We start from the raw sequence: 19,367 nt of genomic DNA, 5'->3' as shown, positions 1-19,367 counted from the left end.
TCTTGGTATTACTGGGGATTATCGGGGTGCACTTCTGGGAAGCCCTATGGAACGAGGGGGCCAGCCGATGAGCAATGCTCTCGAAGCCGGGTTGGCCCTGTCAGCCAGTGCCTGGCTCCATCCCGCTCACGGCAGGAGGCGAGACCAAGGCGTCCCCGTCTCCGGGCGCCCACTGCCGCCTCTCCCGCTGGGTTAGCACCCCGGGAAGGTGTTGGCCTCCGAGCCTGGTGGTGCGTGGATGGTGGTATCTGCCCATCTCGGGCTGGGAGCCTGGGAACCTTTGCTCGCCTGAGTAAGTGTGGCAATTTCTGTCCCTCCAGTCTGCTGTGAGAATGTCAGGACCAGCCCTGATTCACTTTAGTCACAAGAACTGCATTGTCTTAACTTGTGCCAACTCTGTTTCTAATTACATTTTAATCATTTAAAAATGATTAGCAGTTTTTATTGCCCTGTTTGTGTGTAAATTTTCTCACCCCACACATTCTAGCTGCACTCAAATGACAAGTCCTTTTATAGGCAAAAAAGCCCCCCGAATGTCCGCACGACTATTTACCTACAGCCTGTTTTATTCCTTCCTAAATTTTAATACTTTCTGGGTGCCAAGGCTCCTGCATTTTCTGGTAGATCAATTGTGGTATTGTGCTGCAAAATTAAGCAGTTTTTTTTGGCAATCCCGAACAATGTAACTTCCACCGAAATGAAGATACCGCACATGTGTTAACTGTGAAAAGTTTCAGCCCTGAATAGTTGCCTTGAAGCTTTTTGCGGTGAAAAGAATTATGTATTTTCCTCTCTTTGAAAACAAATTTTTTTTTCTTTGAAACCATGTTTGAACAGGCTGTTTTTGTAAAAGCCCCCCCCCCCCCCCCTTTTTATTTTTGTTATCTTTAGTGTGGTTAGTTGCTTTATTGCTAATCTTGGTGGGTAACTGTATATTATTCACTCTATTGTTCAGCAACACAAGAGAACCTTTGTCATACTCCCAACAGGGCTATTTATATGGCGTGGCACTTCTGAGGGCTTCTTCCTGCCCTGATGTTCTTCCACCTTCTGGGGAAAAGAAAATAGTTCATCTGAGCGGGAGTGGGAGCAGTGGTTGCTCCTGCCAGCTGCCCAAAGCCCGCTGCTGATATGAGGGCAATGCGCAGGTCCCAGGGATGCCATTTGGAACCAGCTCGGTGGTTTCCAAATATTTGGTTGCGCGTGGTTGTGGTTTACCAGAAAGTCTATTGAACGGAGAGATGCGCTCAGGTCTGGACAGGGAGAGCAAACAGGGTGGTCCACGCTGCCCGTCACTTGGTGCCACCACGGGATGGGGTCCCTGCAGCCCTCACCCCACAGGAGCTGCCCAGGTTTCATCCAGCAGGTCCTTGGGGACCAAGGAGGGCTTGGGAAGACCAGGAGCTTCTTGATTTTTTTTTTTTTTTGAAATTCCTTGGAGCCTTTACTTCTGTGGGGATTTTCTGTTAAGGGCCACCACCAAACAGGAGCTTTTCTTGCTAGATGGGTGTTTCCTCCCTGGGGCGGGCGGGCAGGTGGGTGGGTGAAAACCTGACTTTGCTCACCTGTGTAGCTGTGACTTGTTCTTGTGGGTTTAGAAGGGCTGCTGGGAAGAGCAGGGCAGCCCCCACGGTGCTCAGCCGCAGCTTTCGATGCACCAGGAGGGATTCCCACCCTGCGCAGAAAGGTGTGTATTGCCTGTGAGCTCACCTGCCATACGTTTATGGCTTCTAATGGACACTAACCCCAGACAAGGAATCATCACAAACAACAATTTAACTTCTCTTAGGAAACAATGAGCCACCTTAGTTCAAAAGAATCCCAGCCTGGAGGTCAGCGATGGAGCAGTGCTTTGGGAGCCGGAGCTTGTATTTCACATGCCTGCTTTGTATCTGACCTGACGCAGGGCACCAGCCGCCGGAGCTCCGCTCTCCATGGCGTTAGCAATTATTAGCATGGTCAGAAAACTTGGGGAAACAGGCACGCTCGAGCATTACAAAGCCGCTGCCGATGGTACTTGCATTTTAGGTCCCCCATTAACAACAGTGTTTCTCAGAGGGAGAATAATTGTGCTTTTGGATTTTGGAGGGAGGTTTCCCAGTAGCTGAGAATTCGACTCTGTGCAGAAGCAGGAGTAGTGTGTGGATGTGTAACATAGGCGTTCAGCAAATGTAAAAGTGCTCAATGGAGAAAAAGCTGCTGGATTTTGTGTGCGCATATACAGGACAACCATTAAACCCTATGGAAAAGAGGCCACAGACAGGCAGGTCTCCCTGTTTCGGGTGATCCTTGAATTACTATTTGTGAAAGGGGCAAAACCCCTCTCTTTTTATATTTTCCGTTGCTAACCAGCTGTGCAAGAAGTTAAACATAGTAATTAACCCATATGTGACCCGCTACATCTGACTGACTTCCAGGCAGGGACCGAGCGGTAACTCTAGCCGGCAATTTGAACCTACCATGTTCGTAATGATGATTTTACAGTGTAATGGTCGCACTAAATCCTTTCACTTTTGCTCTGTAGCCGCTGTTGTGACAAGAAAAGCTGTGGCAACAGAAATGAGACTCCATCAGATCCAGTGATAATTGACAGGTAAGGACTGCTATTGTTTCCTTCCATTTTTTTTTTCTCCCCCTCCTCATTATAATGAAACACCTGCCCTGTGTTGCTAATGGGAAACAATTAGGAGTATATACGGATGAAATTTTGTTTTTGATACCGAATTAGTTGTGCTTTGCAATCGCGATTGCCATGGAAGGGCCATATGGAGGATAACGGAGCGACCTGCTCTTTGGAGGGCTCCGCTTCTTGTCACTGATTCATGTGCATAAAGAGGAGATTTTTCTTTCTGACTTTCTGTGGCTCAATTCGCATGCCGTGCCAGGGAAGCTTCAGGAATAAAATAATAATAGTTTGTGATTTATGAAATGTGGTTGGGTGCTTATAAATATTTAACTTTTATTTGAAAAATGTTTGAATCATTATCACTTTTAGCTACCGTAGTTCTGTTGGATGCAATCCATCTACATTTTAAGGTTTTTATTTATGCATAAAAACAGTCAAAAAAAATAGATCTGCAAAGTAAGGTTTTTTTCTCCTGTTATTTTCTTTGGTTGGAATACTGTTTTGACTGTATTGTCAGCTGATTAATTCATTTTTGCCTGTCTTAATTATTGTGTTTTTAAACAGATCCATATTGGTAATTTGACATCACCGAGTAAATCACTGTAGTACAATACATCTATTTTAGTTTTTCTGAGCCACGCGTAGTTTCTGTGATTGCAAATTATGCAAAGCGGTCGCCCAGTAGTCATTTTTACATTTCAGTTGTCCAAACGCATTGTACAAAGCCGTGTGCGATACCCAGGTCATTACGCAGCATTACGCTGGAGGAGTTCAGTGGCCGTGAAGTGCTGAGAGTGTCTGTCCTCAGGTGGGGAAAGCCATACCCCTCCACTGATCTCTGAACAGAGAGACCCTGAAGGGAATCTACCTGTACATACAGGGATGAGAGTATAGAGTGGTGTGCTTCTCCTCGCATTATTGTCTGAGTTAACGTTTGCTATATGAAGTTTAAAGTGTCTTCCGTGCCAGTGCGTCCACGTTATGAAAGAAGGCGAAGGGGGTTTGGTGTGTTGGGTGCCACGCGCGGAGAGTGGTCCAGGGATGCGGCAGAGCCTTGCCTGGCATTGTGCTCATCCAGATGCCCAGATTTACAGTTCTTGTCTGAATTTGGTAAGAAAGTGCATCTATTGGAAGCTTACAGCAGATGTTTTGATTAGCTATAATCAGTAATCCTGAGAATGTTTAAATCTCGGAAGGTATCTCTGTCTATTCTAACTAGGCACATTTTCATCTTCTGTGAGCACTAGGTAGTACCGGGGAGAGTGGAGGGGGGAAACCTAACAGTGAAATCTGTAGAGAGATGTGTTTTATAAGCATGCTGCAGAGTCAAACACTATAAACATGGTGTTAGAATGGCATTTTGAGCGACATGAAAGCTGCAAAATTCACATGAATTTTTCATTGTACTGGAAAGCGAGAAGTTAAGATGCTAATGGCAGGTTTACGGAAATATTTTGTTTAACTATCCAGTATGCAAAACTGCTAGTTGCAAGTCATTTCAAATTATGAAAGCCAGAGATGCTGTCTGTTACAGGCTTCCTGCAAAGTGAGGAAAACAGTTACGTGAAAAAAACAGATTTAACTTCCTAGCAGTGATCAATTTATCAGTCTTTACGTAACTCGATGCAAAAGGTGCCAATTTTGAAGATTATTTTTAAAATGCAAGCTAAACATAATTTAAAGATGGTAATATAAACCCTACCTCACCACCCGTACTGAATCACGCTTGGCTTGCGAATGGGTTAAGCTTTTAAGTTTTTCACTTGGTTTTAGATTGTGACTTTGATGCAGGAGGTTGATATGACTGTGGTTTGAATAACATTTGATTTTGACCTGTTCCTGTGGGTTGCAATGGTATAAGAAATTTGACTCAGCAGTACTGTAATTAGCCCTCCCCGTGTTTTTGAAACAGGATTGTGTTACCTGGATTGCATTAGTGTGGCTTCTATTGTTGCCGCTTCGCATCTGTCCCAGTAGGGTACTTAAAACCTTTTCTTGGCCGGGGCTAGTTCAAACAATTTAGGCCAAATAAGTATGGGCTTTATACAGTTAGTGGCTTTAGTGATGTTTCTTGTGACATTTATCCTATTCATTTTTTTTCCCCCTTTTGGTTTGGAAAGGATGAAGTGATATATACGGAGCCTTTTTACCTTAAAACGAGTCCTTTAAAATTGTTCTAACATTAAAATGCCTGCACAAGTCAGAACATGTGTTTAGTTGTACTCTATTGTCACTTCTCCACGCACACAATTTTTAACTATTATGTCAATTGATATGCAAAACCATATTTAGCTATTTTTATTTGTATGAGCTTACAGAATTCATTTACCATTTGGGCTGGAGCACTCCCACATGCCTCACGCTCTGATAAAGTCTTGCCTATGGATTTAATCTAACTCTTGCATCAAATCCTACGAGTCCACAGACTCTGACCTAACATAGAATTTAATGTAAAATCTATCTATGGGATTTTTGACAGATGTACTTACAAGGAAATGCTATCCTCTTCTTACATGCTGGAATACTGTTTTGGATTGATTAATTCTCTTTGATGAGGCTAGAGAAACTTGGGATAGAGCGTGCTCTGTCTTTGTGGTGGTTTAGTGAACTCGGTGAAGAGGCTGTTTGGCAACTTCAGAGTTACATGTGCTGTGTTCTTTTTTGAACCCTATATATATATATATTAAAAGTAAATTGTGTATTTCTATTTAATCAAAATGTAGGATTTAGAAAAAATCTGTGGTTGTGTTTGAAACAAGATACAGCTTTATCCTTTATAAAATTGCTTTATACTTTGCTGTATTACAGTATCAGCAGATATAGCCGCGAAAGGGACCTAAAGAAATTTATAGTCACATAGCGATCTAAATTTTCTCTGGAGAACAAAACAAATCTATTATGCTTATAGAGCAGTCATTTCAAGGAAGTTTCTTGGAAACCTGCGTGTGTCTGAATCATCACCTTAGCATAGCTTGTATATCTTACCGCTAATCCAGTTACATGTGTTGAGATGCAGCTCTGATGAAGAGGGACTCGTTTAAAAGGGGCATTATGGTCACAACACAAACGCGCAGTCCCTCCGCCGAGTGCCGTGGCAGGGCTGTGTTGGAATCACACTTCAGGAAAACACAGAGCACTTCCTGTTATTAAATTAAATTCTAGATTGATTTAACTTTCAAATTGTAACTCGTATTTGAATTTAAAAGGTTTGCAATAAAATTCCTGTGAAGAAATTGAATAAATTGTAGTTTTATTACCACTCTGGATATCCTGGTGTCCTAACCTTTTTCCTCACAGTTATCTTAGTTCAATAAATAAAACCTCATTAGACTATTCCCATTTCAACAAGTTTATTAAATTTTACAGGAGTAATTATCATAAGCTGTGCTAATTTTTCTGGAAGACTAATGAGAGAGCTTCCTAATTAGGTTTGCTTTGTAAGAATCAGAAAAGATGATAATGACAAAAGTCACATAGGGGAGAAAGTGGGGCTTCATGTTATTCCTTGGTTCAGGAAAAGGCTCCTTTCTCAGCATTCTGTTCCAAACTTTTAAACCAAATTTACCATTGTTGGGACCGATATTTAATGGTGTTACCCATGCCTGCTGGGGCTTCTTTACCTTTTATGGCTGCATCCAGTAAACAGGAGTATCATTGACTGATAAATTAGGAATAACCACTGCAATCCCAAATATAGTGGCAGAAAAACCTCAGCAGATACCTCCAGCTTGTGACATTGCACCAAAAAAAGGGCTGAAAACAGCCCTCTTGGCAATTGCTGGTCCATCCCAAATGTTGCTTCTTCCCAGAGTACTCAGGCAGGCTGATGACGGTGACCTGAAAGTGGCTTTGCTGAGATTTACCAATACAGATGAGACCTACTTAAGAAATCTCACCACTGTCTGTCTTGTGGGTAGATAAACTTTTGCTGCGGTGTCAGTCAAGGGGTTTTCAGCGGGAGCTCTCCCTGCGTAGGACTGTGTGCCCTAAAGTGGAGGTCAGCATGAGGGTGACTTCGGGTTTCTTCTAGCCCTTGCCTGGCGTATATCGCAGCTCTTCACGTGTCGCTTCAGGTGCGGTTTCTGAGGAATCTCTCTGGCTTTGAAGAGGTGGCTTATGCATTTCCAGTGCAATCGCAGCTCTGCTCCGCGGAGCAGGGGTGGGGACTCATGGATTGGAGGCTGCAATCTTTTTTATGCTTTATTATCAGATGACACCAAGGTACATTTTAAGGCATGACCTGCCACCAGTGTTTGAAAGGCCTGTGTGCTTTCCACACCTGCTGTACGGGATGCTCGGCCAGGCTCCGTGATCTGTCCCCGGCACACCCAGCTGCCGCCACTACGGAGGGAGCCAACTTCGCTACATATGTTTTTGAAATCTTTCAGCCTTTAACCTGAAAAATTTTATGTTTGTGGGTAGGATTTCACCGTGCAATGACACGCAAAGAGGCGTGAATGACTTTCAATGTCTCCGTTTTACCGCTTTACAAGTCATCACATAGTGGATTGTATTTTACAGGCTTGATCATCTTTTCACCCTAAATACCAGGCAGGTGGAAAAATGACAGAGAAGACTGTATCGCGCTCACTGCGCCCTCCCCACAAATACACTTGTTAGGCAGATGTGGTGATTAATGCATTTTGCAGTAGCTTTCTGTGCCCGGAGGGAGGTGATGGAGATGCAGGTGGGCTGGTGGAGCAGGCCAGCTTCAGGAGAGGGGCTGGCGAGAGGACAAAGTGGGTTTTGCTTGGGAGGGAGCTGCCGAGGATTGCTTTGCTGCGGAGGATGGGATCAGTGCTGCAGCTGGTCCCCAGCCAGGCTATGGGGACATGGACTCGTCAGAGCACTGGTGTCGCAGCAAAGTGGCAGAGGACGTCAGGCACGTTGGCAGTGGTCCCTTTGCAGGAGTCCCGGTTCCTGCCCTGTCCTGGTCATACCCTTGGTCCCCCCGGCCATATGCGGCACCTGCACCCGGCGGTGTGGGGTCAGGGGAAGGTGTGTGTGCTGGTGTCCTGCTCCCCCCTTGCCCACGCCAGGGATGGAGCTGCAGGAGGCTGCGGGTCCCACCCATCCCCAGTCCTCCCGTGCATTTTGCACGCTTGAGGAGCAGGAGGGCAAGCATGGCGCTTTCTGGTTTATCTCAAGACATAGGTGAGAAACGCTCCTGGGTCTGAATATTTGGCTGCTCTCTTGAGTCTTGTACTGGAAAGTGCCCAGCTGATTGCTGTGCCCTTCCAGAGCCTGATGGGAGTTACTGATCCAGCTGGGAGGGAGTCTGGGGAGCAGAAACTGGGTGACAGAGGACTGTCCCCAGCACTGCACAGAGGTGTCTCCTGGGCTGTCTTTTAAGGCTGTGCTGCCTAAACTCTCTGAGTCTCTAAGCACGGTGTTCCAATGGGCAGAAGGTGGCCTTGAGCATTTCATGCGAGCTCCCAGAGCCTGAGAACCCATACATTTCTGAGAGGGGAAGGACTGAAACACCCATCCTTGAGGATTTGGTTGTGATTGATGCAGCTGAGAAGCATTACCCAAAACATTTCCCACATGACTTAGGCAACCAAAGGCATTTTGAGCTGTTGTGAGATAAACGGGAGACTCTGGTCAGTAGATGCTTCTCACAGAGATTCAGACAGAAATGCTTGCCCTTCTAGCAGCACTCCTTGTGCATGCGGTGTCAGTCCTCTTTCTGGTGAGGAAACCACTAGAGCTGGGGGTAGCTTTGCAAGGATTCTTGCAAAAATCTCTTGGCTTCAGCCTATTAGGGTTGGCACATATCTCTGCCGCTTCAAAACTCCATTATTTTGCTCTTGGGGTTGAGTGAACTTGGTCAGGGACAAACCAGCTTCTGCTTATTGTTTGTTTGATTACTCTCCCATCTGCCTCCAAGTGTAAGAATTTTTGTATAATCTCAAAACTATTATGCAAAACCTTAATTTGGTCTCAGCTTCACTCAGGAGTTTTGTGATTTTCTCAGCAAACCTGTTCTGAGTTTTCAGTTTGTTATAAAACCCCAAACTAGGCAAGTTTTATGTGGTTTTGGGTTTCATTGCAAACATTTCACACTACTCTAATAGCTACTTGTTTCTCTTAGTGATGCCTTTGGAATCTGCAGCTAGAGTTTTGGGCTTTATTTCACTGCGATCTTATGCCTGATTATTACTATTTAATATCAAGGTGATATAATAGAGACTTCTATCACAAAGAAGGCTCATTGTGCTAGACACTGTGTAGTCTCTCTCGGTAGGTAGATGATCCCATTCCTGAAGAAAAATGGTTCTCCTGACGCAGTTTGAAAATTGAGATTGAGATTTTTTTCTGTGGAGAGAATAAAAAACGTGGGCTTGTATTGAACATCCTGGGGATGAGGGAAACTGAAGACCAGTCCACTCTGCTGCTTTTGGCATGTGATTATCATCTTTAGTGCTTACCCACAGCCCTTTGGGGCTTGGCCAGTTGTGCTGTCAGTCCGGAGAAGTGATTTGAGTGCTCCCATGGGATGTGCTGGACCCGCTGCCTCGAGACCCAAAGGTCGGTGCGTCCATGCCCAGATAGCTCTGCTCTCCTTTGGGTAGATGTTGAGCCTGGGGTGAGCAGTGCTGCACCTACTGCTTTCAGAGCTGTGGCTGCTACCAGGTCGGTAAGTCCCTTGGGCTCTTTCTGAAAATCTCAGTCTTGGTCAGCAAGGGTTAACTATTTTAGGAGACTGCACTGGTTTGTCTAAGTCCTCGAAGTCCATTCTGAAGACCCTATGGGCTTGCTTGTGCAGAGGAGCACCCCAAAGTCTAACCAGACCACGTGGATTACTCTGCTGCTCCACTCAGCAGGATTTGGGCATCTGAGGTTAGAGGTGCTTTAAAAAGTTTGGCTGCCTCTGCGCAGTGACCTCCTGCAGCATCAGGAAAGCTCCAGGTGCGTTGGGCTGGTCCCAAGAGGAGTCCAGGGCCTGGCAGGGCAATCCGTCCCTTTTTTTCTGGTCACAAAACTTCCAATGTGCTGTTCATACCTATCGATTTCTTAATGTGAACTCCTACTTCAAAGAGTGTCCTGCAGCAGGGAGGATGTGCTCGGCGCAGTCAGCTCCCCGGCTCCACGCAGCTCAGTGCCAGTTCTTCTCTTTCTCAAGAGCAGGAGGTTTGTTGGGGAAAAAATACTGGCTTTTTCTCATATGCATATATATGCACACACAGTTTCTGTGTGGATAAATTTCCTGTCCCACCTTAACACCTGATTTATTTCCATATTTGCTGTCACAGTGGGAATGCACACATGAATAAGAGCGATAGGAAAATGTATTTGCAAAGATCATCCTCAGTTTTAATGCAGATTAGCTAAAATTGTTCTGAACATGAAAAATGTATCTTAGCTCTATCCCAACGTTTATTGGGTGAAAACAGAACCTAAACATAGCCTTATTCTGCAGAAGCTGAGGCGTATGAGTAGTTTTCTTCCTGTGAGTAGTCATAAATGTTTGCATGTTCTAGCCACTGAAATGTATTCTTATAAGTAATTGGCCACATCTACAAAAATAAATATGCTAAATTCAAATTCACTTCTGCCTGCTGGAGCTATATAATTTTAATACTACATCTAACTAATAAAGTTAAAAGAGACTAAGAAACAATTGTAGGGTTCTGTGTAAATCACAACTGAGAGAACTTCCTAGAAATGGATTTAACGTTGTCCTCAGAGAGCAGCAAGTCTCTGTAGTAGTAGTGGTAAATACTGGTACGAATTTTTCTCTTTCCCTCTAGCATCATGGTTTTTTTTCTGTAACAGTTCTGGAAAAGTACAGAAAAGCCATACAAAGTTCCCAGTGTGTCACATTAGCAACTTTGCATAGGTAGTTTGTGATCAGAATATATTACTGTATCAAATAAGTGTTTACTCTTTTTGCTAAAGACAGTATTTTGGAAGTTTTTTTAAAGTGAAACGAATAATTTTCTACCCACTTCTTAAAAATAGTGTTTGGAAATAGGAAATGTGAAAACAAATTTTCTGGTGCTGTTAATATGTGAATTATATGGGACCAGTTATTAAAAGGCTTTATTTCAAGTCACTGAAATTATACACTGGACAGTAGTAAGGTGACCCAGATATAGAGCCTTTCACGGCAATGACTGAAATGCTATGAACAGTGCTGTTTTGTCTTTGGTTTCTTGCTGCCTCTAAAGGTGTAGGCAGATGAAGATAACTTTAAAAAGAGCTATTTCTCCAATTACAAGCTTTTGTCCAAGAGCACAGAAAGATTTTTAGACTAACAGCATTCACTATAACAAAATTAAATTCCCCTCATCTGACAAGTACCCGAGTTTGGCAATAGTTTGGGATTTTTTTGTTGGGGACAGAGCAGAAGTCACCGGCTATCCCCCCTGTTTCTCCCCGCAGCGGTGAGCTGGCCAGACCCAAATTTGGGGGGGAGGGTGGGTGGGCGCTGGATGGTGTCCTGCACCACGGAGGCAGAGGGGCCACCACTACGCTTGGGGACATCGTTGTCCCCATTGCCGATGAAGCGCGTGTTCCCCTTCCTCGCCGCCCGGGAGGGCGAGGGAGCAGCAGCACCACCACCCCCTCCCCGGGACGCCCGGCCAAGTCCCTCCAGTTTCGTAACGACACGGTGACGTCCAAAATGGCATTCCACAACTAAGCCATCTCGCTAACCGGCTGAGGCACAATAGTTCAGTAATGTAATATAAAAAGTAATGGTGTTAGCTAACACATCCTTAATAAGATATTGTCTGCTGCTCTGCCATATGCTCCCGAGCAGGCTTTCCCTCTGTGGGGCTTTTGAGTTCCCTCAATAAGATTATTTCAAATACTCTAATCCTGAATCATTGACATGAATACAAAAGCCTAGTGACATCTAATAGATGCCTCTTAGCTTTGCTTTTCCTCTTGTTCCTTTCCTTTTGCTTCTCTTTTTACCTGACAAAAAGCTTACAGACACTTGGGCTCTGTCTCTCAGTACCAGCATGTGGGTCCCCTCATGAAATATAAAGGAGGAAAAAGGGCTGACATAGGGCTGATAAGCCACAGAGCAAAGGACCATAGATTAAAAGTAAATGCCAGTAAATCCTACCCTGTACACTCAGTTGTTCTTTTATTGTTTTCTTTAACTCTTCCAGTGCCACGCCAGGCTAGAAAGAGATGAAAAATGGGGTTAAAAAAAAAAGAGGCAATGCTACAATGACATAGTGCCAGGGTCTTCAAGGCTTGCTGTACACTTGCATTTTCTCAGCTCTTCTCTCACCTTGACTTTTTAATCAGAGTTGCAAACTGTTTCAGCTAACCGCATCAGTCAATTAGCTGAACGTTTAGGTCATTTTTTCAAAGATTAATCTAAAAAAAAAAAAAGAGACACTCCCAAGTGACATGATTGTGACCCTGGAAAGGATAAATTTTATATAAAGTAAACATTAGGAAGAACTAATATCCCACTGTGAGTGACTAGCAATAAGAAAAGGATCTTCCTCCTGTTGGTGTTGTCTCGATGACTGTCAGAGACAGAAAATAATTTTCTGTTTGTCTTCTTTTGGACTTTGCCAAACTGTGCATCTGTTGCCTCCACAATTTGCCTTTGGAAAAAGTTACTGGTACAGGGCACAGCCAGTGCCTGTAATGGGTTCAAAGGAAGCCATTTAAAACATAATCATTTTCCTTCACTTTCTCCACGATTTTGCAGGGAGGCTCTCCGGCTTTCCCGACCAGGATAACCATCCGCTTCCACCCAGTTGAGTCAGGTCTTCTCCATAATCTCCCCGAATACAATCTTTCAGTTGGATTTTTTGGCATCTGCATCACCCCACAACCACTGGCCGACTTCCCAGATGTTAAGTCACTTTGATAAGTGGATGTTAAAAACCACTTTACCTAGTTCAGATTTTGTAGACGGATGACACAAGAAGAGGAGAAATGTGTTCTGTATTCATTATAAAGTTCTTTGCTCTAAAAGAAGAATAAGATTAGCCACTGTCAGAGCTATTAAGATCTGATGGTGGCATCTCCTCCAGCCCGCTCCAGGTGCCTCTGCTAAGCTTGCACGGTCTGGGATTCAGCTGCAGACGGGAGCACGTCCCATGGCCCATCTTCCCAGGGTTATGCAGGCAGGAGAAGGAAAGGATATGTTTTGTGACTGCTGCCCCACAGCTAGAATCTGGATTTCGCCCTTTTTAAAGAAAAACGAGGGTGTCCTGCTGTGTTACGAAGGAGTGCCCTGTGTAACCCTGGACTGGTCTGGGGTCTGGGGCAGAATTTGTTTCTCAAGCTGAGGCTTCTCATGGGCTAAAAGCAGTTCTGTAAAACTTGTTTTTTTTCTTATCTCTGGGTCTTGGGTGCCTTTGGCACCATGCTTTGATGTGACCGGGCTCCAGTGTCTCTGAGCTCTGTCGGGTTGGCTTTGGGCGCTGCCGAGTGCCGGACAGTGAGGGAGTCTCTGCCCTAAGGAGCTGTTCAGGCACGACAATCTCTAGGCTACAGCTACTGTGTTTTTTTTTTTTTGTTAAAGCGTAGTGAGCTCCGTAATAGTGCTGGCATTTTGAAAAATGGAATAAACTGTACTGTGGTGTAGGAGGAAAACTTCTTGCTAAACCCCATTACGTGCACACGAATTGTCGTCTGTTGTATACTGTGTGGCAGGAGAGAGGAACTTTCCTTTTTTTTCTCTGAAGGATTGCCCTGCTGTGACAATGGTAACTTCATTTGTCAGAAATTACAAGAACATTAATACATCACGCCCTAAAGCATCATTAGTGCATTAATACTTTCGAAGTCATCGGAGTTTTCCCATAAAGGCCTTCAAAGTCGGCTGGGCATACATAAATTTGAGTTTTCGGTATTAGAATTGTAATTGAGACACCTGTTTTCCCTGATTAATTCTTGGAGTTTGTATGTAACCGTCAGCTTCGCTGACATTCGCAGCCATTCGCACTTGAAAGAGTAACATGCTGTTAGTTAATATTTGTGTTATTGTAAAGTGGCATGATCTAAAAAAAAAAAAGAGACTGTTCTTGGGGAAGCAGAAGAGAATTTTGGGAATGCTTTTTGCCATGGTAACCCAGTTATCGCTCATTAATCTGTCACATATGAAACAAGTTCCAGACTACAACACACTGCAACACGGCGGTGTCCCCGGGGGGTTCGCCCCCTCGGCTGCTCTGCCTCTCACCTGCAGGCAGCATCCCGGCCGGGCAGGGTTAACCACTGCAGAAAATCCCATCATGTGCCTGGTTGGCTCTGAAAGAGGGGGACCCCCTCCTGCTTGGGCCACCGGGGCTGTCTGCCCCCGCCACCCCAAAAGCAGCTCCCCGGGGAGCCGGCCCCAATGGGTGCCGCTGCTCTGGCTTTGGGGGCCGCCTCTATCTCCAGAAGGAAGGAAGGAAGTTTTTTTCCTTCATTTCCAAGATAAGGTGTCATTCATGAGAGCAGAGTGCTGAACTAATCAGGTTAATTGAGAGGCCCTGAATAGCTCTCATTGAGTGGATCCCTCCTTCCTGCTCAAGGCAGATAGTGCAGACGGAGAGATTACAAGTGCTTTAAACTCTTTCTCTCCATCTCTGAATTTCACACCGATTTCAGGATGACGGGGGTCAGAGCAGACGCGTGACACAGGGGTTGTACAATTTAGCTTTGCTGGGAGCAAGGCTTTTTTTTTTTTTTTTAATCATCATCATGATTATTTTTTAGTGCGGCCAGAGCCTTGCAGCTCTCCTGATGCCAGGGGCACCCTGCCGATTTACACCAGCTGGAGCGGTGTAAATTACTCCGCTGTTTTGGAAAGAAGTAGAGGACTAATCTAGTCACATGATTGGCTCTAGATTGACCTGCTCTTGAGTGTTGTTAATATTGAAATTATTTCAGACCTAACTCATGGCAGGACTGCAGGAAACATTAATTTTAAAAAGATGTTTTCAGTGTTTGAAGCAGATAGCAGTTGGTTTTATTGCTTTTATGGTATCACTTCCCTTTAAACCCTTCTAATCGAAGTGGCTGTACGTAATTTTATTCAAGTTTACCAGAATGCAAAAGCATTTCCCTCTGGATGCTCTTGCCAAATTAGGAACATCCAGGCTCCAAACTTCACTCTAATCTTCCTACTTGCCACAGTCTATTACATTTTCTTTGCAAATATTGTAACTATTAGAGTGCAGGAGAGAGAATTTTCAGGAAAACAAATTCCCCAAAAGTAGTGTGTGTCCCCCCCCTCTCCAAGCCAAACCGGTTGCTTAGCTCAGCTGAAACACATCATCGTTATTGTCCCCGTTGCCCCCCCCAACTTCTTTTCCTTGGAAGTTTCGGGAATGACTTTAATTATCTCTACAATCAAATTCTCACTGCTGTCCCTGTGAAAGCGTGTAGTCATGGATTGCTGGGATTATTTTCTTTAGCACTTGGGGATAGAGAAACTGGTTGTTTGGAAATGAGAACCAGCTGGGTTCTCAGCGCCGGCGTTTGGAGGGAGCCACTTCGCACACAAACCCGGCGCTCAGCAGAGCCGTGAACTCAGTCCCCAAATTACCGGCGCTTGGTTTGCCATGCGGGATTATGCAGTATCGGGGCTGATTTTTTGTTTATCTCATCAACACGCATCGTCAGGGTGACTGCTGCCAGAGCTTGCTTTAACCCCTCACAAAACTTTATCGAGGTGGAGCTGTACCCTGCAGCCCCATTCCCGGGCTTCACCTGCCTAAACCAAGGAAAATAAAATTAACCCCCTGGTACTCGATAACCTTCTATCACACGCGTGTTCTGCAGATGACAGGCAAGCAGGTAAAAACAGATTAATACAACAAAAGAAAGAGCAGAGAGAACTTTTGTTATCTCACATCGTTTGTTGCCCTAGAAGACGTGCTGCAGGGGTGATATTCTTCCTTTCTTTCCAGCTTGGAGAAATTAGTTATTTGTCATACCTTATTCATCTGTTTTAGTGCCAAATTCAATTTGAAATGAGAACCGTACGTCTAGTCAGAAATTATATGACCTGTGCTTTTAGCTGAGCATTTTGCCATGGGCAAAGGCGCAGAAATCTTCTCCATTTAGTTCTAAGGATGCAAATTTGGAGGACTTCACTGGATTTGAGGTAGCTGCTCCAGATTTCTATCTTTTTTAAGACAAGAATTTGTGTTTATGGTTTATTTACACTTAAAACATCGATGTAAAATACATCTATATACTTTCCAGTTTAAGGGTTCTGTGACACTCATGCACACTTGCACAGCCTGTGTTTCACTGCAAGCTGTTGTTAGGGCAGTTTACGTTTGAAATTGTGATTTTTAAATGTTTGAAATGCAGTGGTGACTAAATTGGTAGCTTAGGTAAAAAGTCCAGAAAAGAAGTCTTCCAGTTCCTTTATTAAAAAAAGTTTATAGAAAAGAAAATGATTGATTGCTCAGCTTTGAACAGCTACTTTTACATGATACGATTTCTTTAATGCCTGAAATACGACTTTGCCTCTATTCATACCCCCTTTAGCACAACTAAATAATCTTTTGAAAGATGAAACCGTTTAGCTCTGAACATGCTTAGATCACACCATGACCTAAATATTCTCATGTATCTCACACCCGCACCACATTGTTTCAGAGTTTTAGGCTGAAACAAATATTCTTTAGCCACCGTGACTCTAACAGTCTATAGGTTCTCCACTTCCGCACGTTTTCTTCTGCTGCTACGTTTCTTCAGTGTTTCAATTTACCATCTTCTATGTAGGTACACACATTCTCACACGCCTCCTGTGGTTTTGTATTTTTGGGGTTTTAATGGGGATTTTCCATTTTTTCCCCCAACAAATAACGGCCGCGGTTCCAGGCGCTCAGATTGGGGCAGCATTTTACTTCCTGTTTCAAAGGTCAGGGAAAGCTGACCCCAACAGCAGTGCGGAGGCTGCTGAATTATTCATATCATTGACTTTGTGTCAGCTTCCACATTTGTGCAGAGGGATGTTTTATTCATTTATCTCATTTAGGGACCTGCTCTGCACCTGTTTCTACCATTAAGTACCCTGTAATTTGCATTTGATGCTAATTTAGTTTCATATCAGCCTGGTCCCCCCTTGTTAATTTAATTTTCTAAGACCCTTTTCATTACAGTAGAAATGTTTGCCTCTTTAAAGCAAACATCTATACAAGTAATTGTATAAACTGCCTTTTAAATAATATCTTTTAGAAGATTCCATCATTTAATTCCTTAATTCCTATAATTAGCCATGGTTTGATTAATGTTTCAAAGGGTTAAATTAAAATGCAGAATTACTCAAATGCATACTTGAATAATTTTCTTGCTGCTGATAACAGTTTCTGCATTGCTGCTTTTATTCTACTCGTGATTCTGAATATTACATGTACTAACAAGCACTAATTTTCCTTATGTAGCGATTTTCCTCTGCTAAGCGATAGCTGGTTTTAACGTATAATTGTTGGAAACTCTGTATATCCAGCGGGATAGTTAATTTTTTTTCTCCTGATCGATTGTAAACAGTTAAGGAGAAATGCTGTGACTGAGGAGTTGCTCTAGGTTTCTTTCCAGATTGTAAGAAACTTGAAGGGATCCTTTATTTTGCCAACAAGCATCGCTGCTGTGTTCTCACCAGCCGCATGATTAGCGCCGATCGCTAAAGAGCATAATTTGGAAATATTTACAGCCATCATGGATTTGTTTGTGTGGGTGAAAATTTACATGTGCTGTCATCCTACAGGGCAAAATGTTCTGTGATTGTCACCTCCAAGCACATTTATGCATTTTTAGAGCAACCATACGGCACCGGGGTAAATAAATGACCAGAGGGGCTGTAGTGGAAAATCCAAGTCCCTTCCCTCCCCCGGGGGTTTATTTAGCACAAGGTTGGTAATTGCAGCTGGAGGTGGGCACTGTGCTCCCACCTCGTGTGCGGGGCTGGGGGACAGACACCCCCTCCCCTCCTTCCCCAGCCAGGGGAATGTCTAACAGTGACTGGGCGTGGGAGGTACGAAACACGCTGGGTGTCAGGGAGTGGGACGGGGGAGATTGGTGGGAATGCTGGGCTGGGAGCAGCGGGCAGCTGGGTTTCATTACCCTGGCAAAACAGCTCACGCTAATTCCTCCCTCTGTTTACAGCAGGGGGGTGTTGGGGCATCTATCCCAAGGGACTGCACCCCCAAATCCTTCCATGCCCTCCTGGGGACAGGAGAGCTTTGGCCTTGAGCTCTGCCTTGACACCTGGGTGAGGGTCTCCAGTGCCCGGCTGAGGCTCTGAGCCGGTGCCAACCTGTGCCATGGGAAGGATGCAAGTCCAGCGTACGGGGTCAGCTTTGCATCAGCTTTTGTTTGGGCCTCACCAGAAGGGGACATATCTTCTTCCTGCAAGTCCCCTTGAAGTCATGATGAGGTTGGGGGGCAATGCCTGCAGGTTTGGCCTGAAGGGAGGCTGCTCTGCTCTTCTGCTTTCGGGTGGAGCCTGGGGGTGCTCTGGCTGCAAACAGGGGCTGGGTTTGGCTGTGATGGTCCCAAGAGCGTGTCTTAACGTTCCACGACATGCCGCTTAGACAGATGAGCCTGAGACTTGGGCTCTGAAGCTGCATGAGGATTCAATATCCAAAATCTGGGTTGTAACAAAACCTCTGTGTTTGCATTGCTGTTAGGGTAGTTTGCTTGTACTCTCTTTGGTCACAAAGACAGCTGGCAGGCTCTTTTTGCTCTGGCAGAGCCCCCAAACACTGGTGTCGGGGGTCCAGAGTGGGTTTGTGCCAGGGGTGCACTCCCGAGAGCAGCTGGTTCTGGGAGTACCGTGGGTGGCTGATGGCTGGGCATGAACCCGAGTACCTGCAAATGTCACCTCTCCAAGCAGCCCCCAAATTCAGATATTCATAGTTGCTCCTGCTCTATTTTATCATACGCTCACAATAACAGCCTCAGTGCTGGGCATTTCCCAAGTATTAATGACCAGCTGGGGTTAATGGCCCTTGCTTGTGCCTTGAGCCATCAGCTCCTCCCGACCGGTCATTAATTCCCAGGAAAAGCCCTCTGTGGAGGTCATTATTGCTTAATTATCCCCATACACTTTAATGCCAGTTTTGACAATGTACAGTCTCATACTTTGAGTTATAGGTACTTTATAATTCATTAAATAGCTTATCATTAAAACTGCAGATGATCTTGATTATTATTTATTAATGTTTTCCCTTTGATTTTTTTTTTTTTTTTTTAAATCTGACGCTCCCATGCTGTAGTAAGGAGGGGACAAAGGTAGATGGAGTTTGGCTCTGATGCTGAATACCACCACGCGGTGGCTTTCCCTGTCTGGAGGGATCTCCCTGGCTCTAAGGAGTCCCGAAGGCATCTGCCAACAGACCCCAGACCTCAGCTCTGATCTCAGCTTGCTTAGCCCTCAAGGGCCGGCAGAAAGGCGTGGAGTGGGACAGCCACCCCCATTGGAGGTCCCTATGCCGGCCCCATGCTGTGGAAGGGCTGGCAGGATCCAGGCCACATTTTTGGCAGTTGTTGTCTCATTTTTCTCTTTACTCTGGACCGGACGCAGGCCTGGGGTTTGCTCTGGGAGCCCTTTCTCACCTTGGCGAGTTGCTCACGCGGTGAGCTCTCTCGAGGTTCATGGTTTGGCCCTTTCTCCAACGGCATTGGGTTGGTGATGTGTTTTAGTGCAGTTAGGTGCTGTGGAAAATAAACGGGAAAGGCTGAAGCTGAGTAGAGGGACTTTGGTTTGTACTTTTCAGTAAGAGCGTGCATCTCTTCCTCCTGGGAGAAGCTCATCTTT

General features: G+C 44.8%; 1 protein-coding gene across 4 annotated transcripts in view; it reads left to right on the top strand.

Annotated features, from left to right (window-relative positions):
* The window catches only part of EBF1 (EBF transcription factor 1), a 287,346-nt gene that overhangs the window by 20,716 nt on the left and 247,263 nt on the right, over positions 1-19,367 (top strand). For all 4 annotated transcript variants that reach the window (XM_075441522.1, XM_075441521.1, XM_075441520.1 and 1 more), the window contains one exon: positions 2,525-2,593. In XM_075441522.1, the coding sequence (XP_075297637.1) occupies positions 2,525-2,593 (69 nt within the window). The remainder of the gene's footprint in view (positions 1-2,524; positions 2,594-19,367) is intronic.

The sequence above is a fragment of the Opisthocomus hoazin genome, chromosome 22 (assembly GCF_030867145.1).
Source record: "Opisthocomus hoazin isolate bOpiHoa1 chromosome 22, bOpiHoa1.hap1, whole genome shotgun sequence".
Classification (NCBI taxonomy): domain Eukaryota; kingdom Metazoa; phylum Chordata; class Aves; order Opisthocomiformes; family Opisthocomidae; genus Opisthocomus; species Opisthocomus hoazin.
The sequence above is the reverse complement of the archived record's forward strand: the minus strand, read 5'-3'. Positions and strand labels throughout refer to the sequence as shown.